General features: G+C 37.5%; 1 protein-coding gene across 1 annotated transcript in view; it reads right to left on the reverse strand.

Moving 5' to 3' along the window:
- NKAIN2 (sodium/potassium transporting ATPase interacting 2) overlaps positions 1-21,846 on the reverse strand; it is a 565,357-nt gene that overhangs the window by 292,511 nt on the left and 251,000 nt on the right. The window contains exon 2 of the mRNA XM_052781168.1: positions 19,729-19,866. Coding sequence (XP_052637128.1) covers positions 19,729-19,866 — 138 coding nt within the window. The remainder of the gene's footprint in view (positions 1-19,728; positions 19,867-21,846) is intronic.

A 21,846-nucleotide genomic window follows, 5' to 3' on the forward strand; every position in this document is an offset into this window, starting at 1 on the left:
ACAGAAGTCGTCGAGAACAGACAATAGCCTTATAATACAGCACCAGCACAGGATGTGTAGGAGCAATTCAGAGCCTATGGAACCTTAAATCCTCTTCCCTCATATGTCAGATGAGCAGTCACTAATGTATCAAGTTATTCTTCTTTCACCTACCACCCTCCCCACATAGCTAGATTTGAAATATCTTGGCAGAAAGTAATTGTCAAAGCAAATATATTTCCATGTCAAATTTAAATTGTAATAAAATTAGGCTTCTAGCAATAGCAACAAACCAATTGAAAAATGCTAGTGAATGTGAGCTACTTTGTTTTTATCATGAGGTAAACTCATGATTGACTTAGTAAAGTCAACTGCAGCTTGAAGCATTCTTATCTCTACTTGGATTTCACAGAGAGGCTACTGTAAGCAAATGCTAATCACTAATGTTAATAAATGCCAGTTTCTGTGAAAATGTACATTACTGGTAGAGAAAGCAAACTGTCAGACTGATTGGGCTAAACCTGGATAGATATTAAAGTTGATATTGGACTTCTGAGTTAGTGTTTTGCAAGCACAGAAACATACTGAAATATTTTGTCATTCAAATAATGGGAAAATACTTACGTACTATTAAGCAACACATTAAAAAATAGTGTCACTCCAACATACTGTTCTTTAATGTACCCTTAACTCCCTGGGAGTCTGTGACTGGAGCACTGCAGAGCTCTCATCACTAAGCCAATATTTTGCAGCTCATATCATCACCATAGTTTTAATGGTCTGAGGAATATGCATATGTGAAACTTAGGGAGTCTAGTGATTTGTCTGGAATATATATGTATAAGACTACATTCAGATGTGGAACTGGAATCAGTCAATTCAACATGCACACCACCCTATCTAAACAGGGCTCGAAGCAAATTAGGAGGGAATAACCTGGCCTTAGGAAGTAGTAATTATGCCAAGGAGACAGCCAAGTCAAAACAAAAATAAAAAAAAATAAATTGGCTATCCAGTTTTGTTTGTAGAGATAGGAATAAAAACTTGAATTTCCAAAACACAACAACAGAAGAAGATGTGGAAAAATGTTGAAAACCTGCTTTCCTTTTAGCTAGGGACTTGTTTTGCCCGATAGATGTAGTAAGAAAGTCAGACTGAGATACAAAGGCTAATAAGAGCATTAAAAGGAACTTAGAAAAACTGAAAAGGCACAAAAAGCTCTCAGAGTTGAACCTTGAAGGATAATTTTTACAGATAGGTTAACTAGAGCATGGGTCCATAAGCAGCAGAACTGTGCAGACTCCATTTTTGAGAAGGGGAACTGAGCACAGAATTTGCACCACAGCTAAGTCCAGGAGTCCAGAGGTGGCAGAGTATCTAATTATTGCCCAGACACAGAATATGTTAAGGAACACAAGATCTAATATAGGGACCTAAGTTATATGAATGGCAAGGAGAGAGCATTCAGCAAGGTTTGCAAGTACTAAATGAAGGTTTTCTATAAAGAAGCAAGGTCAAGAATAATACAGTGTGATTAAGTCCATATACTATTTTGTTTGTTTTGAAGACAAGAAAATTTTACTCTAACATTTCTGTAAGTCTCTTTTTCTTTTAGGAACAGTTCCTATTTTGAAATCATGAGGCACAAGTATGGATAGACTTCCTACAGAGAAAGAAATAACTGCTGATAACATTAAATAATTTAGGAAAACATTCATATACTTCACAGTAAATAACAAGATTTTTTTAATTTGATCTTTATGATTTTGTTCTTTTCTCTCCTACTTGACAAGGTACTGCTTAAATAGAAAACCTGTTGCAAATTCTGTTAGTCCTACTAATATTTTTTTAGCATTTTAATTTGCCTACAGTGTAAATATCTTATGAGTTTAGTTTCTTTTTCTGAAAGATAATTTGAATACTTTTTAAGAACTTATGAACTGTTCAGTGATCCCACAATTATTGTCTTCACGACCATTTTTCAGTTGGCTGGTTTGTGCTTTATGTTACTGTAATGTTTTGCCTGTCCCTTTTTATTGACAATAAAATCATGTATAGAATAGCCATCCCTTTGTATCCAGATGAAGCAGGAATATTGGAAAAACCCATGACACTGATTATTTTAGCCAACCTATCTCTTTGAAGAGAGCCACAACCACTCAGTATAAACCAATTAAGTAGGATAAGAATTAATTTTTAAAACACTTAGATAAATAGATTTCCAATGGGTAACTTCTGAAAATGAATAATTTTGAAGACAGGACATTTCTAGTTTTTCAAACTATCCTTGTCAGGTTGGTTAACTTAACTATACAGGTTCATTCAACATTCAGAGAATTTAAACAATATCCTGTCCACATGACATTTTCACAAGGCATGCTAGTACAACTGAAAATTTTAAGAAAAGCCCAGGTTCTCCATGAGTAACTCCATAGCAAGTTCACATTGTTTTTAAGCATGCTTCTTGCCTGAAAGCCTATGTGCTTTACAAAAGGATTTTTCTTCTTTTGAAAGGTGCTATTCCAGGTACGCTCGTCTGAGCGTGCAGAACAGTGACTGGATTGCCAGGAGGTCTACGCAGCCCCTGAGCAATGGCCAGGAGAATGTGGATACCTGGCCCCAGCAGAGTACGGGTGTCAGCATCAGCTAGAGCTCAGGATCACTCTGCTGACACACAGAGAGAAAAACCCAACTCCTCTGAAGACAATAAAAAAACCCTCATTGATTTCAGTGTTGCCAGCACACACTTGGCACCTCTCTTTCCCAGATGGCAGAAAGGGATAAATCTGAGCTCCCACCAGTGGAATGAAGACCAGTCTTATGGGGAAGGCAACATTGTATATAAAATCTCCAGTCATTGTCATGCATGAACATACACAATACTACCCTGACTTAATCACACCTCTGTCGCTCCTACAGACTCTCAGCAATATGGTTTGTACACAAATCCTCCTACCATGCAGTCACATCTTTTAAAGTGCAATCGAGTCCAAATAACAGCATATAAGGATTAAGACTTCTTCACCTCATTTCATGAGCATTTTGCTAGCTTTTATGTCATCTGACGTACAGACTTTACCTTCAAGTCCAAAAAGGATGTCAGTGGCTGTGCTTCAGACGTTGCAGTCATATTATGTAACTTATTATAACTTCAATCTTACATTAATTACTATTTTTCACATCCGGATTAAGACACAAAAATAAATATGTGTATTTAATGTTTATATATCAACAATTTGTCTTAACCACTAGTGTGGCTACTGCATTTTAATGGTCAAGTCTCCAGAGTGGAATTGTTTATTTACAGTTGTGTACAGTGTATGCCTTTTCTTAGGTCAGCCCTTTTGAGGCTTTTTAGTCAACAACATGTGAGTTCTTTTTTTTATCCTGTGACACTCTGTAAGTTGAGAGTGGACTGGATTTTGTTTCCATTTTGCATTTTGTTTGACATTATACATTTCTACACTTTGATTAGAGATTGCACCTACTAAACTAGAACATTAATTCCTGAATTTCTGTTGTAAATCTAACTCCTGTGCAGCACCTTGAATAGACCTAAATATCAGTTTTAGGTCTCTGAAAAATATATGCAGTTTTGTTTATTCATAGTCTTATCTGCATCTGAGCTGAAATGTAGACTGTTGACCAGTACCCATTGTCGTGGTTTTAGCCCAGCCAGAAACAAAGCACCACGCAACCGCTCACTCACTCACCCCCCACCCCGGCCCCGGTGGGATGAGGAGAAAATATAAAGGCAGGCTCGTGGGTCAAGACAAGGACAGGGAGGGATCACTCCCTGCTTATGGTCACGGGCAAAAGACGGGTTCAACTTGGGGAAGAAACAAAATCAATTTAATTTACTATAAGTCAAATCGAAACAAGGATATTAGGAAGTAAAACCAAACCTGAGAACACCTTTCCCCCAGCCCTCCCTCCTTCCCAGCTCAACTCCACTCCCAGATTCTCCACGTCCTACCCCTGGCAGCGGGGAATGGGGGCTGGGGTCGGTTCCTCACCCCTTGTCTCTGCCGCTCCTTCCTCCTCAGGGGGAGGAGGACTCCGCGCTCGGCCCCTGCTCCGCCATGGGGTCCGTCCCTCCCGCGGGAGACAGTCCTTCACCAACTGCTCCAGCGTGGGTCCTTTCCGCGGGCTGCAGTTCCTCACCAACTGCTCCAGCGCGGGTCCCTTCTGTGGGCTGATCTTCAGTCACACACTGAAGCCTCCAGCAGAGGCTTTCCCATGGAGTCGTGGCCATTTTGGGGGGCCTATGCTCCCCCGCTCCCCTCCATGGGCTGGGGAAGGACAGCCTGCCGTCCCACGATGGGCTGCGGGGGCATCCCCTCCTCCGGCGACCCTCCTTCCCTGACCTCGGTATCTGCACAGGGGTCCCTCTCACATCCCACTCCCCCCGACTCACTGCAGGTTTCCACTCTTAAATCTGCTCTCCCAGAGGCGCTACCACCATCGCTGACGGACTCAGCCTGGGCCAGAGTCGGGTCCGGCTGGAGCCGGGGAAGCTTCGAGCAGCTTCTCACAGGAGCCGGCCCTGCGGCCCCTACCCCGCTACCAGAAAAAAACCTGCGCCACACAAACACATAACACCCATTTTCAGAATTTTTGTGGCCATAAGTAAAACTGTACATTTTTACAATCAGTTATGCTAGAATTCAATTACTGAGTGGTAAAAAATCAGTGTCAATAAAGTCATCTCAAAGAGACTTCTGACACAGAAACAGCAACGTATCTTAGAAACAGACACGTATCAAAAAGGCTGCTTATTCACTGTGTCTATAGTTATGTGACTTTAACAATGACATCTTTATGAGGGCAAAGCACTGTCAATCAACCTAAGACGTGCAGGCAAAACCACTAATATTGCTAATAATTAAATTTATTACCAGGGTAAGTCTCTCAAGACAGAAATTTTATCTAATTTTTTTACAGAATACAGCACATCAAGGCAAAATCCAAAATTGGCTTAACTAACAAGAGTAAGCAGTGTAGAACCCAGAACCTTTGTACCAGTTATATCACCAAAACCATTTCAAATCTATGAATAGGTATGTCAACAAGACTAAAGACAGAAGATTGCTCTTCTTCCTTCACAGAAATTAGGTAAAACCAAACTCATAACTAAAACCAGAGACACACTTGTTTCAACGTTAAATTTCAAACAGGAACTTGCTCTTCAGGCAGATGCATAATTAAGGTGAAATATGCAGAGTGCCCAGTGCCACAGGCTATGAGTAACTTTTTGGGTTTTATTCATGATAGAAAAGTTTTGAAGAAGATTACTTTAGATCTAGACTAGAAATGCCAAACTGCTTAATAGAAAACAGTTAAAATAAAACGTCCCACCTTAAAATTAATGATTTTATTTTCAGGTTTATCACCAATTCAAAACGTACAAGAACAAAAACATGGCTGAAATAATTGTGCTTGTTTATGCATTAGTTACAGAATGCTATCCTTTAACAAAAATTTTTACCCAAGGACCAACACCTAGGCTCTTCCTAAAGCTGGTGATTTAATTAACCTGGAAACCTCTGTAGCTATTTCTAATAAGTGATGTATTTTTCTGGCTGGACAGTAAACCCACCACTGCTAAATGTTAAATTTTTTTAAGCCATAAGGTAAAGAAAAGCAAAACCACACATTTGTCTCAGAGCAGAAGCACCACAGAATCTTGAAGTGGCTTATTGGTGAATAAAGTAGCATGAAAATCAAAATTGGTTATGTCTGTACTCACCCAAAATTGATACTGAAATCAATGAAAACAGCAGTAGAGCTTCATAGAATAAATAAATAAATAAATAAATAAATAATAAAAAATCTAATGAACAGTATGATTGGAAATGGCTAAGAAACTGCAGCTAGGAACCAAACTGAGCAGCAGCACCATTGGTAGCTCAAACTGGTATAGAGGGAATCATAGTGTTTACTTGTAAAACTACAATGTTACTTTACTAGACTTGTTTAAAAGTAAAATTTATATTAATATGCAAAATTCTGTCCTAAGAGGTATTTATAATTCAAATCACACCTGCTGAGTTCACAGCACATAAAATGCTGCTTCACTATCATCTTTAGTATTTTAAATTTATTTATTATTTATACTTAAGTTTATCCAACATGAATGTATGTAGCATTAACATCTATGCCCAAATATACACAATAACCCATAAAAACAAACTGCAAATAAATAGTGCCCTTGACAGCTAAATTATAGAAATAGGGAGCAATGGAAATTTTGGAACATGTTTAATAGTGTATTTTGCAGCTGGACTCATTGTTTATCTTGCCTTTTAGTGTCATTCAGAAAATGTATCTTCATTGGTAATGGTATTCATAGCAACAGGCAAAGCTTGAAAAAAGTAGTGCGTCCCTTGTCTTGTGGAGCTTTGGGAGTTGAAAATCATAATGAAAACATTAAAAACTGAAAAAGGTAAGTACAGACGAGAAGAGAGAAACACGTCTGAAGTTCTGAAATGGAGATTTGTGACAAGGAGATTTACAGAATTATTTTTATGTAGGTTCTTGTTCAGAAGGCAAAAGAAAAAGCCACATTTGGAATGACTGAAGAAAATCATCTCTATCTTCTCTCAAAATTGGAAATGGTGATTTGTAAATGAATAGACTAGTACAGCTCTGTGTGATTCTCAATGCGCCTTTCCTGAAGCATAACCTCAGGGTGACAACGAAACTCACAAAAGAAGAGAATCAGTCACATTGTCTAGAAAAAACTCTTGGAAATAATGATAAGGACGGACTCCATGTACTGGCAGGTCATCCTGTGCAGAGATGTAAAACAACTATGACCAAAGTCAGCTTCATGTGAATGACTGAGATTGCCTAAATCTCAAATCAGTTGACCAAAACAAGAACTAGGTTTCAGTGCAATGTATTGGTAAGTACTGTTAGACAGACTTAATTTAATTTAAAACAGACAGCTTTGTTTTAGCTACATGCAGCACAATGCCGTTTTAAATATATGTGTGGAGATCAGTGGCTGAATCAAGGTGAAGAGACTAGAGAAAGACATAGAAGTACAGAAATTGCTGGAATCAAAAGAGGAGTAGCAGCAGAGCCGTTGTTACGTGACTTTACTCGAGAACAAGCTCTGAACCTGCAGCCTGTTGCGAGGAGAGGCAATGGAGCAGAGGAATGTGAGTCTTGGGTAGGTAGTTTGGACTAGAGGCAATGTTTCCTGTTCTTTTCTAATGCTTATCTCATTGTGGTGTAAGCTGTTAATTAAAATATATTAATCTTTTCCTGGAAGGAGTGCAACTACGGGTCCCAGTCACCATCGTAACAGCCACTGAGTCTGACAAAAGAGTTATCGTAAAGACAGCTTGAGGCATTGGCAGACTCTTCCCTTGGTGAGAAAGATACTGTCCAAAGACTGCTTTATTATTCTTTTTTTCTTACAGAAGTAATCCACGCTGTAAAGTAGCTGTGATCCCAATCTTTATTCCTAGACTTTATAGAGAGTCTGGGGTATCTCTATGTTTGCATTATGCAGTGGATAAAGCACTGGCTTGTAACTTGAGAAAAATTGATTCACGTGTTGATCTGTCACAGCCTTTCCTCTGGTACCGAGAAAAAGTCTCAGTCTTTTAGTGTTTCAGTTCCCACTTTGTAAAGCAGTGGGGGGAGTACTTCCCTACTTCAGTAGTGTGACACAAGGACAGAGGCATCAAAAGCTCTGAGGTGGACAGATACTCCATGAATGCATGCTATAAACAAGTACAAGATAAAAAGATAGAGCTCTAACCTCTTAGACAAGCAAATGTCAGCAGTAATTGATATATGCCAGACAGAAAAATACTAAATAAACAGTGTGGAAATCCACAGTAACAGGTATAGCAGCAACTGTGGGAAATACAAGGAAATCTGATTACTCTAGATAAAGAGAAATATTTGGCACTGAACTACAGAGGTCATCTCAGAGCAGTGGAAACATTACCTTACCCTCGCTTGATTTTTAATTATCTCTAGCTGGCCAGAGCTATTGGGTGTTTGAGAGAATTTTAATGCTTTCAACTGCAGTTTAGGTAGCCATAGCAAAACCCATGGATTTTCTCTCTAATCTGTTCCTCTGAGTATCTGTTAAAGACATCATCAGCTAAGTCATTCATTCGCCATGCCTTTTATAGTATTCCAACTACAAAGTGCCAATTAGACATTATTTTAACAGACAGGGTTGCTAGTTCTTAAAAAAAAACCACAAAAAAACCCCACAAAAAACCTGTAGAATAAACCCTGCTTGTCATTATAGTGACAAACCAGAGGATCTATTCTAAAGAAAGAGAAAATGAAATGTAGGAACTTCATGTTTTGGCACATTTCCAGGGATTCTGTTAGTGAGCTCTCTGGTTTGAATGAAAAGAAAATACCATATTTGTTATATGTTATTTGCAGTTCTACACAGTACTCCTCAGTGAAGACTCCCTGGAAAACCACCTTCCTTTTCTGTGGAATGGATGAGGGAGAGACATTTTGAATGGCTACTTTTTAAATGTGAATACAATTCATTGAAAGGGGATAAAAGCATTAGGAAAGGATGAATGTAGCTGAATTCTACACTAGTTAAACCTGCTATGAAACTAATAATTAAGGATTTAAATTAAAATTATCAGACAGCTTCATGCACTGAACAGGTTCTGCATAAAATTTCCTGGAAATCAATGCTGTACTTCATTAAATGATGCAAATTATAATCTTTCATCTTCTAATACTCAACATATATACCACTTTAAAAAACATTATTAGCTAAGTATCTTTAAAAGGATTTGTTATAATGGAAAACTTACAAAACAGTCTGAAAATTAATGAAAATCCATCTCAATCTAAAAGAAAACAAAACTCCAAGCAGAACTGTTGTTGAAGTAAACTCTGTCCTGGAGTCTTGTCCAGGGTGCCTTTCACCATATTTTCTGAAAACATCCCAAATTAGTTTTCAAGATTCAGCGGCTCTAAGAACCTACTAGATTTCATGCTCAAATAAATGAGAAGAGTTTATATTGTTTTCAAAATGTTTACTATTTAAAAGGCCTCTTGGAGTCTGACAGCTTCTCACTCAATTATCTGCAATGAAACTCCAGAGGGCTGGTACACTTTTTCGCTTTAGAACTCTGTTTTCTGACAGTAGGGGACTATTGAAAAAGTAATGTCTTATACACAACTTAGAGGAATCAGAGACTTAGGATGACTTAGCTGGGATCATTTCTTTTTTATGTCTTGACTAGTTCTCTGATCAACAGTTTTTTGGGTTTTGTTTTTTTTTTTTTTCTTTTCCATTGTGCTTCCCTAGAGCTGGTAGACTAACTGTCTGGGTACTCTTTAATCTTGAAAGAATATTTTACACTTTCTTAAGAAGAAGTTGGGTCAGGTTTTCTGAACACAGAAGAAATTTCCTTTTCATAATTTCCTTTAGATTAATCCTTTTGTACCTCAATGCCTCACACCTAAATATGTTCCAATGAAGAGAGCAGATGAAAGTAGTCAAACTTTACTCAGACAATTTCTATGAAAAAAAAAAATAATTACTTTGTGTGGTCTTTATTCTAAATACTATGAAGATTTTAAAGTCAAGAGCCAAAAAAAGGCAGAAAATGCAGGAGAAATTTACTGTAGGCTACCTTCTTTCATCTACTTCCATATAGTCAAGACAGGTGCACTCTGCATAATATTATACTGGAAGTGATTCTCCAACATATTTGCCCAAGGCCCAGCTGAATCTCAAGGGCTGGAGAATTTGAGATCTGTTGAGATCTCTTGCAAGTTATCAAAATATTTCTAAAAGTCAAAATCAAAACCCCAGTGTAATCAAAGCCTAGACTAGCTTTCTGGACTGATTATCAGGTACAAAAGCAGACCATCTGTTTTAACTGATATTTAATATTCCATCAATAAACTAAGCAATAAGCATAAAGAAAGAATGACTTTTTGACCATTGGAATACTTACGCTTTTCTTTGTTCAAATTCTGTATGCATGCAAGGCGTTAGACTCAAAATTTGGATTAGTCAAACCCCTACAGCTATGACATTGACCAGCTAGCTATTCACTAACTTCTACTCCCTTCACATTCCCACCTCTACCATAAAGTAGCCTAGATTCAGTTTCAAAAGTAAACTGCTGAGCCTGTCTTTTTAAATATAAATGAAAGCACATTTAAATCCACAACATACTAAAATCTAATCTTTTAACACAACAGCAGCAAAAGCACTCTATTAAACAGCATACCTCCCTGTGAATTGAAATCCCTTTCAGCAAATGTTGTTTAAAGTCCAAAGGGCAGTCTTCTACTTACATCCCTACTGTTTTTTCACAGCATCTACCAGAAGTGAGCAAAACTCTCCAATAAAGCACCAGTTAGCAAAGTTTAAAAAGGTCATTCTCATGGAGGTAGCATCCAGTAGTTAAAGGACAGACTATAAAAAGAATCCCAAACTCTACTCTTCTGTGACATCCAAATTGTTATCAGTAATCTTTTATAAGAATTTTTAAGAGAAAAAGTTGTAATAACATGCTCTTGCTCCAGGTGTTTCTGAATACAGAGATATTTCAGAAAACACTGATGAGATCTGAAAGAGGATTACTGAAAAGTTGACTAGGACAAAGGATCTTTTTAGGAACATGATCTTCAACAAACAGCAAGCATCCCTTAATCAAACTATTTAGTATAAATTCTGTAATGAAAATAACGTTGGTGATATCGAATACTTATCGTGGGAAGTGCTAAGCAGAATTCTCATTTCATGGCATGGAAAGCATTTCATGAAAGTGCCCCTATGCAGTAATTACTATACCATAAAATGCCAGTGCTTCATTTAGTATCGATTAATCTGGCATAATGAAAATGAAACCATGAATGAAACTTGGAGTTAATTCAGGTCGAGGTGGATTCTCCAGCACTGTAACAGTCTTAATTCATGTTATGATTTGGAGCTTTACCGGAGTGTCCCAAAAATGATTCTGCAATACTCATTTTCATGGTTTAGTAGTGCTCTTTTAAGTTTTCTGGTTTTATTCTGTACTTTTTTTGTTTGTCCTCATACTCTTGGTCATGCACTTTGCTCTTCAAAGCTTTTTCTTACTTCTGTACAATCCTATGCTGTATTATAATTTTAGCAATTTTCTTTTTTAATTTACTTCATCAGACATGAACTCACACAGTGACATTAATTTTAGTTAACCATCTTTACTAAGTAGCCATATGAGTGTGCTGTTTCTTCTTTGCTTTGTCTCCTTTTTAATTTGGGAGTCTCTGGGGATCCTAAACTATGATCAAGATTTTATTTCCCATTTTTCACCATGATGAGGATTAGTAATAAATGTTTCTTTCTTGATATTTTCTGAGGCACAGTGACCACTACTATTTTAGTCACTATTATTTGATGACTCAGATATAATTATTTTTTAACAAACTCATCTGATTTACTTTCAACTGAAGGCAAACTTTCTATGTGACTAATTTTTAATCAACGGCCCCAAGAATAAAATGAGTAAGAACTGAGGAACTATTTTGTTAAAGTTTGGCCTGACTGAGCATTTGTTCTATTTGGGTGTAGACAGAGCTTTCCATAATGAACACTTTGTGGGATGCTATTATCTCCTTGATCTTGTGTAGTTTGTATTTTCTGAATCCTTTTGATCTTTCTGATTGAAAGTGTAATGGTAGTGTGCTTATATTACTGTGACTTGAAACTACTGGATGAGTACCTCCAGTTACTCCTTACCAAGTGTAAGAACTTTATACACATGCATTTCCCAAATAAAATAGCTATTCTGTCCTCCCTGTTTAAGGTACACGCTCACTATATAGTGCTTAATTTCTGGAATTCTACTATTTGAGGAAACTACTATTCTGTCAACATTCTCTTTTATTGCTTGTCATTGGGACACCTTTCTTTTTTTGTTCTAACTTTTCCAGTGGATATATATACATTTGGATTATCTCTGACTTTTTAGCCATTACTTAAGTTTTTACTGACACAGATTTTCCTACTAATATGGAAATACAACCTCTGTGGTCACACACTTCCTGGTTTTGATCTGGCCGGTAACTACTAAAATACAAATCAGCTTGCGTCATGATATTTTCAGCCTGACTGGAACCAATAAATCCTGGAAATTTTACACCAAGAACAGCATGGATAATGAAAAATGTTTCCTACAAGTACCATTTCCAATTTTAAGTGGATTTACTTCAGTCTTGTTCAGCTTACTTTCTGGTTGACATTCAGCAAAGATTTTAGTAAATATAGTGACAGAATATCCTAAAAAAATAATCATTCTGTTGCTGGTATTAGTGATACTTGCAGAAAAGAAATTCTGTTTTTTCAAACACATTTGTGCTAGAAACGTGAGTTTAAGAGGCTGGTCTTCTTTGAAAGATAAGTAGATATAATATCTATTTATTTATACAGCTATTTTATTGCTTAATTTACAATTAAAATTACCAGAAATCTAGGCTGAGTATTAGCAATATTGTATTCAGTAACTGAATACATTGAAAGAGCATAGATACAAACAACAGAATAAATATTCACATTCATTATTATCCATGGCAAACTACTGAATCAAGGAACAAACTGAAGAATATGATTATGTGTGCTTGAACGACATGTTAGCAAACAAAACATCTTGCCAATGGCACATTTTGAAACAGAATCAGTATCCTGATTCACAGTCTCCTGTGACAGCCAACAGACAGAGCTGCTACTAAAATGTTCAAGGTCTTTATTTACTTAGTAGTACTTACAGTATTATTGGGCATTAGCTCAAAACAATTATGCGGAAGATTATTGCTTATGTCCCCAAATTATCATTTGCTCTGAAAAGTTGTGTAGAGCATAGAAGTATTTTTTGTGACTATGTACCTCCTTCTATAACTAAATGTCTACATTTTAGTTGCAACACAATAAATCATCCAATAAGTACAATTAAGGTGAAGCAATGAATCATTTGTCTCAGAATGGAGACAAAGTACTTCATGAGAAACCCCTTTATAGAGAGCAGTCTCAGGCAGGAATCTGATTTCATAGACTTCAAGAACTTTGTGCCTTGCAGGCTGACCAGAATGTACAATGACCATTCCATTTCATTTCATTCTCCTCTTTATTAAATGGGTCTCTCTCTCTGTTTTTTTCCCAACAGCTATAAAGAAAGCAGAAGTAAAATACATTTTTTAATAATTCCTGTATTGAGCTTGAGTACACACACTTTCTTATTTTAAATAAAACAAGAATCTGGAAAATAAATCGGATTAGGTCAATAAGGTAAATTAAACTCAGAACTCAGTTATTAAAAAACGCTAAGCATAGGAATCCTTTCTTTTAATATAAATAACTCTTTCATCAGGAAAAAGAACTGAAAACTGGTTCTCTTACAAGTTTTAGCAAAATGGTCTCCTGAAATGTCTTCTCACCAAAAATTCTGGCCAAATCATTAACTATACGGAGTCTGTCCTTAAAATTAAAAAAATTAGCTCAGAGAGCGTGGCTCTAGAACTGCAGATTCTCTACTGTTCTTGGCTTTAGAGTTTTCTATGGCATGGTTAATGTTGTTTGTTAGTATCCTGGCATGTACACATGACAGATGAACTGCTGCACACTTTCATGTACTACTTTAAATATTTAAAAACCATGGAAGATACCAAATTGCAATATACAGCTGAAATACCAGATGTGGTAGACTCAGGGCTACTTGTCATATAAGGCATTAAGAAGATCCCACTAGGGGTGCTGAAGCGATTGACAATGTCTAGTCTTTAAAAAGACATAGATTAACTTAGTTATACTCTCTGGGGCCTAATGGTTTGGCAGACTGAGGATGCTGCAAGAAGCTCAGACATAAGGTAATTGCCTCTTTCTCTTTTTTAATATATATCAGCAATTACGTGTTAAGTAATGTACCAGTAATAATCTATCCTTTTCTCCCAGACTTAATGTGACCAGGTATTATCCTGTACAAGATTCTTTTTGCTCTTAAAGGTTGCAAATTTGCTCTGTGTGAAACTGAGATCCTTGTTCTCTTCTGCTAGTATATCATGGTCTGTAGGAGTGCCTATTAAGTTCACTATTATTAGGGGGTGTTACTATCATGTTTAAGAGGACAAAATACTAGAACAGAATAAATTAATCCCTGGGAAAATGTTAGTAACGTTATTGTCCACCGCATAATTTTGCTTCACATACAACCAAAGTCCACTTGGACTGTGCAATGAATAAGTCATTACAAGAAAACAATTTGTACAATCTCCTACTATCACAGGTTTGAAACAATGTAATTCCTTCTGGATTAAAAGTTTTCTCTCTTATTGGTATTGGGTCTTCACTATATGCCTAATGCAGGAGAATTTATTGTTCAGTGCAAATGCTTTTTCACTTCCTTATCACTCTTGTTTTGTCTATAAGACTGCTCAGCAAAACCTACAGAATTGTACAAAAATTCTCTCTTTGCTGGAAGTAATTCTAGAGAAAGTAAATATAACAAGTCTAGAAGGTACAAATAAACTGTAAAAATTAAAGTGGAATCCACCTCCCAGACATGATTTTCCTCAAGTTCTTATATTTCATAATACACTTCAAAGTTTTTCTCTATCTGTTTATGTCACTGTCAAGATCCACTAGACATTCCTTTATCTTCTTCCCATAGCAGTGAAGAAACAGACTACTTAATTTTACAGTGCTACCTCTGTAGCACTGGAGAGCCATAAGGTGGGCTTCACCTGTCAGGTGTATTCCTCTGTTTGGAGGAGAGAATGACATTCAGTACAAATGGGACTTATTGTCCTTCTTGCATATTCTGAGACTGCCTTCTAGAAATGTTAAGAAAACTGTAAAATGAGATTGCAAAGGTTTCTCATAACGCAGGAACCAGAAAACATCAATTCATATATGTCCTTGTTTCAGCTGGAATGGAGTTAATTGTCCTCCTAGTAGCTGGTACAGTGCTATGTTTTGAGTTCAGTATGCGAAGAATGTTGATAACACTGATGTTTTCAGTTGTTGCTCAGTAGTGTTTAGACTAATGTCAAGGATTTTTCAGCTTCTCATGCCCAGCCAGCGAGAAAAGCTGGAGGGGCACAAGAAGGTGGCACAGGACACAGCCAGGGCACCTGACCCAAACTGGCCAACGGGGTATTCCATACCATGTGACGTCACATCTCGTATATAAACTGGGGGTAGTGGGGGCGGGGGGATCACCGCTCGGGAACTAACTGGGCGTCAATCGGCAGGTGGTGAGCAATTGCATTGTGCATCGCATGTATATTCTAATCCTTTTATTATTACTATTGTCATTTTATTAGTGTTATCATTATCATTATTAGTTTCTTCTTTTCTGTTCTATTAAACCATTCTTATCTCAACCCACAAGTTTTACTTCTTTTCCCGATTTTCTCCCCCATCCCACTGGGTGGAGGGGAAATGAATGAGTGGCTGCGTGGTGCTTAGTTGCTGACTGGGATTAAACCATGACAATATAGTGCCGTTTCCTTACTCTTTTTCTTTCATAGAATCACAGAACAGTTTGGTCAGAAGGGACGTTTAAAGATCATCTACTCCTGCCATGGGCAGGGATATCTTTCACTAGATCAGGTTTCTCAAAGCCCCATCCAACCTGACCTTGAATACTTCCAAGGATGGGGCATCCACAACTTCTCTGGGCAACCTGTTCCTGTGTCTTGCCATCCTCATTGCAAAAATTTTCTTCCTCACATTCAGTCTAAACCTACCCTCTTTCAGTTTAAACCTATTGTCCCTTGCCTTGTCACTACAGGCCCTGGTAAAAAGTCTTTCTCCATCTTTCTTTTAAGTCCCCTTTATATATTGAAAGGCTGCAATAAGGTTTCCCCAGAGCCTTCTCTTCTCCAGGCTGAACAACCCCAACTCTCTCAGCCTTTCTTCATAGGAGAGGTGTTCCATCCCTCTGACTGTTTTTGTGGCCTTCCTCTGGACCTGCTCTAACAGGTCCGTGTCCTTCTCGTACTGTGGACCCCAGAGCTGGACACAGTACTCCACGTGGGATCTCAGGATAGTTGAATAGAGGGGGAGAATCACCTCCCTCAATCTGCTGGTCACACTTCTTTTTATGCAGGCCAGGATACGGTTGGCTTTTTGGGCTGCAAGAGCACATTGATATCTCATGTCTAATTTTTCATCCAACAGTACCCTGAAGTCCTTCTCCACAGGACTGCTCTCAAGCCATTCATCTCTCAGTCTGTGCTGATATCAGGGATTGCCCTGACCCACGTGCAGGACCTTGCACTTGGTCTTATTGAACTTCCCGAGGTTCACATGGGCCCACTCCTCAAGGCTGTCAAGGTCCCTCTGGGTGACATCCCTTCCCTCCAGCAAATCAACTGCACCACTCAGGTTGGTATTGTCTGCAAACTTGCTGAGGGTGCACTGAATCCCACTGTCTATGTTGTTGATGAAGTTATTAAATACTATTGGTCCCAGTATGAACCCCTGAGGGACACCACTCATTACTGGTTTCCATTTGGACATTGAGCCATTGAGTAAAACACTTTGGATGTGGCCATCCAGCCACTTCCTTATCCATCTAAGAGTCCATCTGTCAAACCCATATATCTCTTCAATTTAGCAGCCAGAATGTTGGGGGGCCGTATCAAAAGCCTTACAGAAGTCTAGATAGATTATATCCATAGCTTTTCCCTTGTCTACTGATGCAGTTACTCCATTGTAGTAGGTCACTAGATTAGTCAGGCGATTAATAATCCATAGCAGAGTGAGGAATATGCACTGAGCATATCAGCACAGCTGGAATCCCTCTATAGAAGGAATGGGGAGACACTGAGCCTCCAGGCATAGCCCTACCCAGCTGAAGAGCATTGCTTCTTTCTAGAACCCTTAACAATTTGCATTGGTATTGCCTCTCAGGCATTTGCATTGATGGATCCTATGATAGCACTACTAAAACCAACATTTATATCTCAGGCATTACACTGGCTAACCTTTCTTCCTACTGAAATCCTTATTCTCTCTTTCAGCATAGTGCTGTTAAGCAGTCCTTTTATCACTACTGTTTTTACAAAAAAATGGCTTACTTATTATCTTTTGAAGAGACATCTTTGAAAAGGCACTCATTCCCACTCTCAGAACAGATGTTTCACCTCCTGCGTCAATTGCTCATTTATTGGTTAATGGTTTAGGTTTACATGCAAAAATGAATGTGTTCTTTCTGAACCTATATTAAGATTAACCCCTCTGATGATATTAAACTTCAATTTCCTGTCCTCTTTGTCCACCACAACTGCTGCATCCCATGTCATTTGAACTATTTTCCAAGGCCTAAAACCACACAGTCACCTTTTCCCCTCACCCACTTCTAAACTTCCCTGTGACTCTTGGAAGTTCAAGGACACACTTTCACTTGTGGTGTCCCATCTGTCTAAAACTTATCTCCTCTTCTCCCTAAGCCACTGAATCATTTCTTTAAATCTCACCTTAAAACCTCCCTGCTCCCTTTAACCTATGATTCACAACCTCTGGAAAACATTTTTGTGATATCCTTTATGAAGCATGCACAGTAAAAAGGAAATTTATTGTAGTTCTGCTGAAGCAAGCTATACTTGAAGTACTAATGTGACTGTGGATTAAGGGTTCTGTAGAGTCCACTCAAGATAGATTGACCCTTGCAGCATCTATTGAAGTCTGAGTATTTACATCCACTCACCTAAAACCTCATAGCTACACCCTTGCAGGCTTATAGGCTGTTGTCTTTCTTCTTGCCTTTGAACTCAACTTTACTCCTGATGTCAGACAACACCATTGAGTTTTGCCCAGCTTCAACAAGGTGTGTATTCTGGGCCCAGTGGAACTGAATAAAAGGATGCAGCTCCCTTATCTGTCCCTCCAGTGACCAGTACCATTTCCCTCATCCTGACTTTAGATACTCTCCAAAGAGAACAGCAGTAGAAATGAAAAAAATCACAGCACTCCTCTGTTGATCCAACTAAATGAAAGTTTTGTCACTGTTTCCTTATCTAAGCAGTCTGTGATAAATGGCAGATACAGGTGTCTATTATAAAATCTGAGCAAGGCAAACAATTTGATCTTAGATTGGTTCTATCCAATTCAACGAGAGGATGCAGGGAGGCAAACTCACAAAGCCAGATGGGCTACACAGTGAGGGGGAGCTCTAAGAAAAGATATGTGTGAAAATTAGTAGGATGGTGTGGCATAAACCGTACCATCCAGAAACTCATGTGGATGGTACCCATTTATAAGGCTGGTATTCCTTCCCATTCACGATGCACTCATCATTGTAGCAGGTAATTTTCTGTACTCCTGTTGAAAAGGCCATTTAAATCTAGCTTTTTTGTTTAGCTCAGCGAAGCATTTTATGCTCATGCTCGTTTTTATGCCTTGGAATAATCTTGGGATGGAACTTTTTACCCTTTTTATTTAACTGACACTTGCTTGAATTTTGGGTTTTTATTTTCAAGCATTTTGTACTGGTCAAAGAACTAGAAACGGAAGAAGAAAGCTCCAGTTCACATTCACATGACTCCCAGAGTTGTGACCTGAAGGAAACACTCTAAATATTTACGGCTTGCAATATATTTTTCAATGTTGATAATATATGTGTTGGAATATATTAAATTGTGTGCATGCAAAAGACATTATAAATGTGGACACACATTTTCTGCATACAGGAAATCACAGAGATAGAAACACAGACACAAATGTTAATGTATTACTGTTAGCACCACACTACTGAAATACAGATTGTAGCACAGGCGTACAAGCAAAACCTTTCGATCTCCTGAGTGATTACTGGTATATGAGGGAACAGTGTAAGAGGAAACAGACTTTGCAGAAGCAGGTGTAGTTTCAGTGGAGTTATTTTCATTTGCCATGAAAATATGGTTGTGTACAGGCAAATCTTTTTGACTGCTGTCTGTCTCTGAAAAGTATACAAGCTTTAACTGAATTGGCAGTCAATTTTGATAGAAATATTGTTATGCAAAACTCTTTCTAACAAAAGGTGTTCTGAACGATGACTTTCAGATTTGTTATTCTGCCTTTATGGACCTACAAATGGGGAAAAAACCAAACCCAGAGTATGAAATGAGGATTTCATTAATACTGTATTGTACCAGAGAGTACAGCAATACTGTATGTGAGTCTGTGTATGAGGGGTAGCTGACTAAGGAAAAGAAATGGATTAAAAATATAAAGGTCCAAATCCTTACTTTTTTTCTGGAGCTCTCAGTCCGTTACCATCAAACCTGCATTTCTTACCATATTCTTATACTTCATTTTCAACTTTGACTATAACTTCTAGGAGGGATATACATAACAGATAGGCACTCCAGCAACAATGGTTCATAACAATAACAAGTAACTATAATAAATCATAGATCTGTTGGGGAGGTCCAGTGCATCTAGGAAAGTTATGGCTAGCATTTATTCTAGCTCTAAATCCCTGTAATTCTAAGGATGCTGTAATTCTTTAAACTGACTTCACTTCTTGAAAGTTCATATTGTGAAGTAGTTTGTGATCATATTGACTTCAACTTTTGTAGGTTGTTACCACTTAATTATTGCAGGTGTCTCAAAAGTATAATAAGTAAATGTAAAATATTGCAGAAAAAAGTTAAACCAAGATAAGATTTCTATTTGATTTATAAGCAATAGAGTTTGGAATGCTTTTTTGTTGTTGTTTGTTTTTACACACACATCAAAATAAGTAAATAAAATTAAATACTCACTCCTGTTATGTAACGAGGTCTGTACTGGATAGTTCCAAATAAGCCAAGTATGACTATAATAATGTGTATAAAATTTGCCAGGATGGGTGCCCACTGATAACCAAGGAAGTCAAATATCTGCCTCTCGAGCACAGAAACCTATGATTAAAAAGAAAAAGCATAAAGAGATTAGAACAGACCAGAAAACATCTATTAGGGCATTTCCCCTTCCCATAACCAAGATAATTGCCCTGAGTTAAAAAAATACTTCTGTCAGCAGTAAAATGAAATAAGTTTGCAATGTTTCATCTTCTTGTTTTAATGAAAGCTGCATTTCTCACCGACAGTTTACTGAGTTATATTCAGTTAGCTGAAATATTCATGTGGGCAATTCTACTGAGATACTAAACTGTTCACTAGGATGGTATGTTTGCAGGAGGAGAAACACAAATCATTTTGTTATATACACCAGCAAATGCTATAATGTTCTAGGATATCTGTGCTGAAAATAAGTGGCATGCTTATGACATCTCAGCTACTTTGCTTCCACTCAGAAACACCATCCTTCAGCCTAGTCCTATCTCTTTACTTCCATTATTTCCCTACCTTTTGATTTTTTCTCTTCCCTCTATCCCCAGCTGTCCTATCAGTGGGCTTTTACCTGTAACCAAATGACTTTTTGACCTGGTTCTACTCATAATGACTCTAGTTTACCTCCTCCCACTGTCACAAACATCAGCTGAAGCATAAGCTGTTACCCAAGACTCTAGATACTTAATTTTAAAAAGTGAATTAAGGGACAATCTTGGGCTGTTGATGACAGTTTTCAAGCAATAGGATACCAAGCAGATAAATCAGAAAGTAGAAAAAATGCATTTCTAACAGTATCAGTAGAAATAATTTCAGAATTTCAGAAATAGTAGGTGTCTTAACTGGTGTTCGGATTATGTCAGAATACAGCTCTGCGCCCCAATCCATAGGCAGAATGGCATGTTTTGACAAAAATAATATTGATGTGAATATTAGAAGGCAATGTAATGGTGAAGTGAATTTATACAGAAAGGGTAGAGATTTTCTGTGACACCATTCCAACAATTTCACTAACTGGAATTGTGAACAGATGAGTTTCATGAAAATTTTAATAATAAAAATAAAAAAATAATGATGATAATAATAATAATAATGACAACAACAATGCCAACATCACACACACAAAAGAAAGAAATAAAAAGCAGTCTATTACTTCATAAAGTTTCATTAAATGACAGGTGACTATTTACTCAGTTTATATTATGCTGTGGATTAATTGAATTAGGTGTATCCGGCACACACTCCTTTCATTCAAAAATTAACACCTTTTATGAGGAAGTACTAAATGAATAATTAACTACTGTTCACCACTGTTCTTGCATGACATAGCTATGGGAGAGTTTTTCAATTTTCATGCCGCAGCCCACTGCCACACCGTTTTCTTTTTGAAATTTAGTAAGAAAACTTGCCATTAAAAAGACAGCCTACACTCACACCAGCATTGCAAATGTAAAGAGTGTTAATTATATAGTACTTATTGGCATATGTTGAACTTTAAGATAGGGATTGTCAAAATAACCCTGGGGAAGTTTATCAGCCATATCATTTTGAATTTGAAAGTTCAGGGTTTCATGTCAACCACTGAATTCCTCTCTACAACAAAGATTCCTTTCACACAATGCATCCCACTTAAACCCAGTCTTGGTATTTTGCCTACCATTTTATTTTACAGATTTATTGACAGAAAGAGATTCTTGTCCTACATCATCCAAGATCTTAATGAGCGGATTTGTGCTACCCTACCATTCTCCCTAGCAAAGCAACATCAGAGAAGAGTTCCCAGAATCCCAAGACATAATATTCTAATGGTGACAATGTGATAAAGAAAGAAAAGGAAGGCCAAGCAGTATTTGGAACTTCATGAAATCTCAGACTGCCTGTTTTTCTAAGTTTATCATTAACAAATATTTCCTTGACTACTGACGTAGTCAGTTATATAAAAAAGACCAACATGTGGCATAAAGCAGAGTTATGAATGTCTGTGTGAAGTCTGTTGGGGTATCAGCAAAAGACCTGCTACACCTTAGTGCTGTTAAACAGGTAACAATG

The sequence above is a fragment of the Harpia harpyja genome, chromosome 3, assembly GCF_026419915.1.
Source record: "Harpia harpyja isolate bHarHar1 chromosome 3, bHarHar1 primary haplotype, whole genome shotgun sequence".
In the NCBI taxonomy this organism is placed as follows: domain Eukaryota; kingdom Metazoa; phylum Chordata; class Aves; order Accipitriformes; family Accipitridae; genus Harpia; species Harpia harpyja.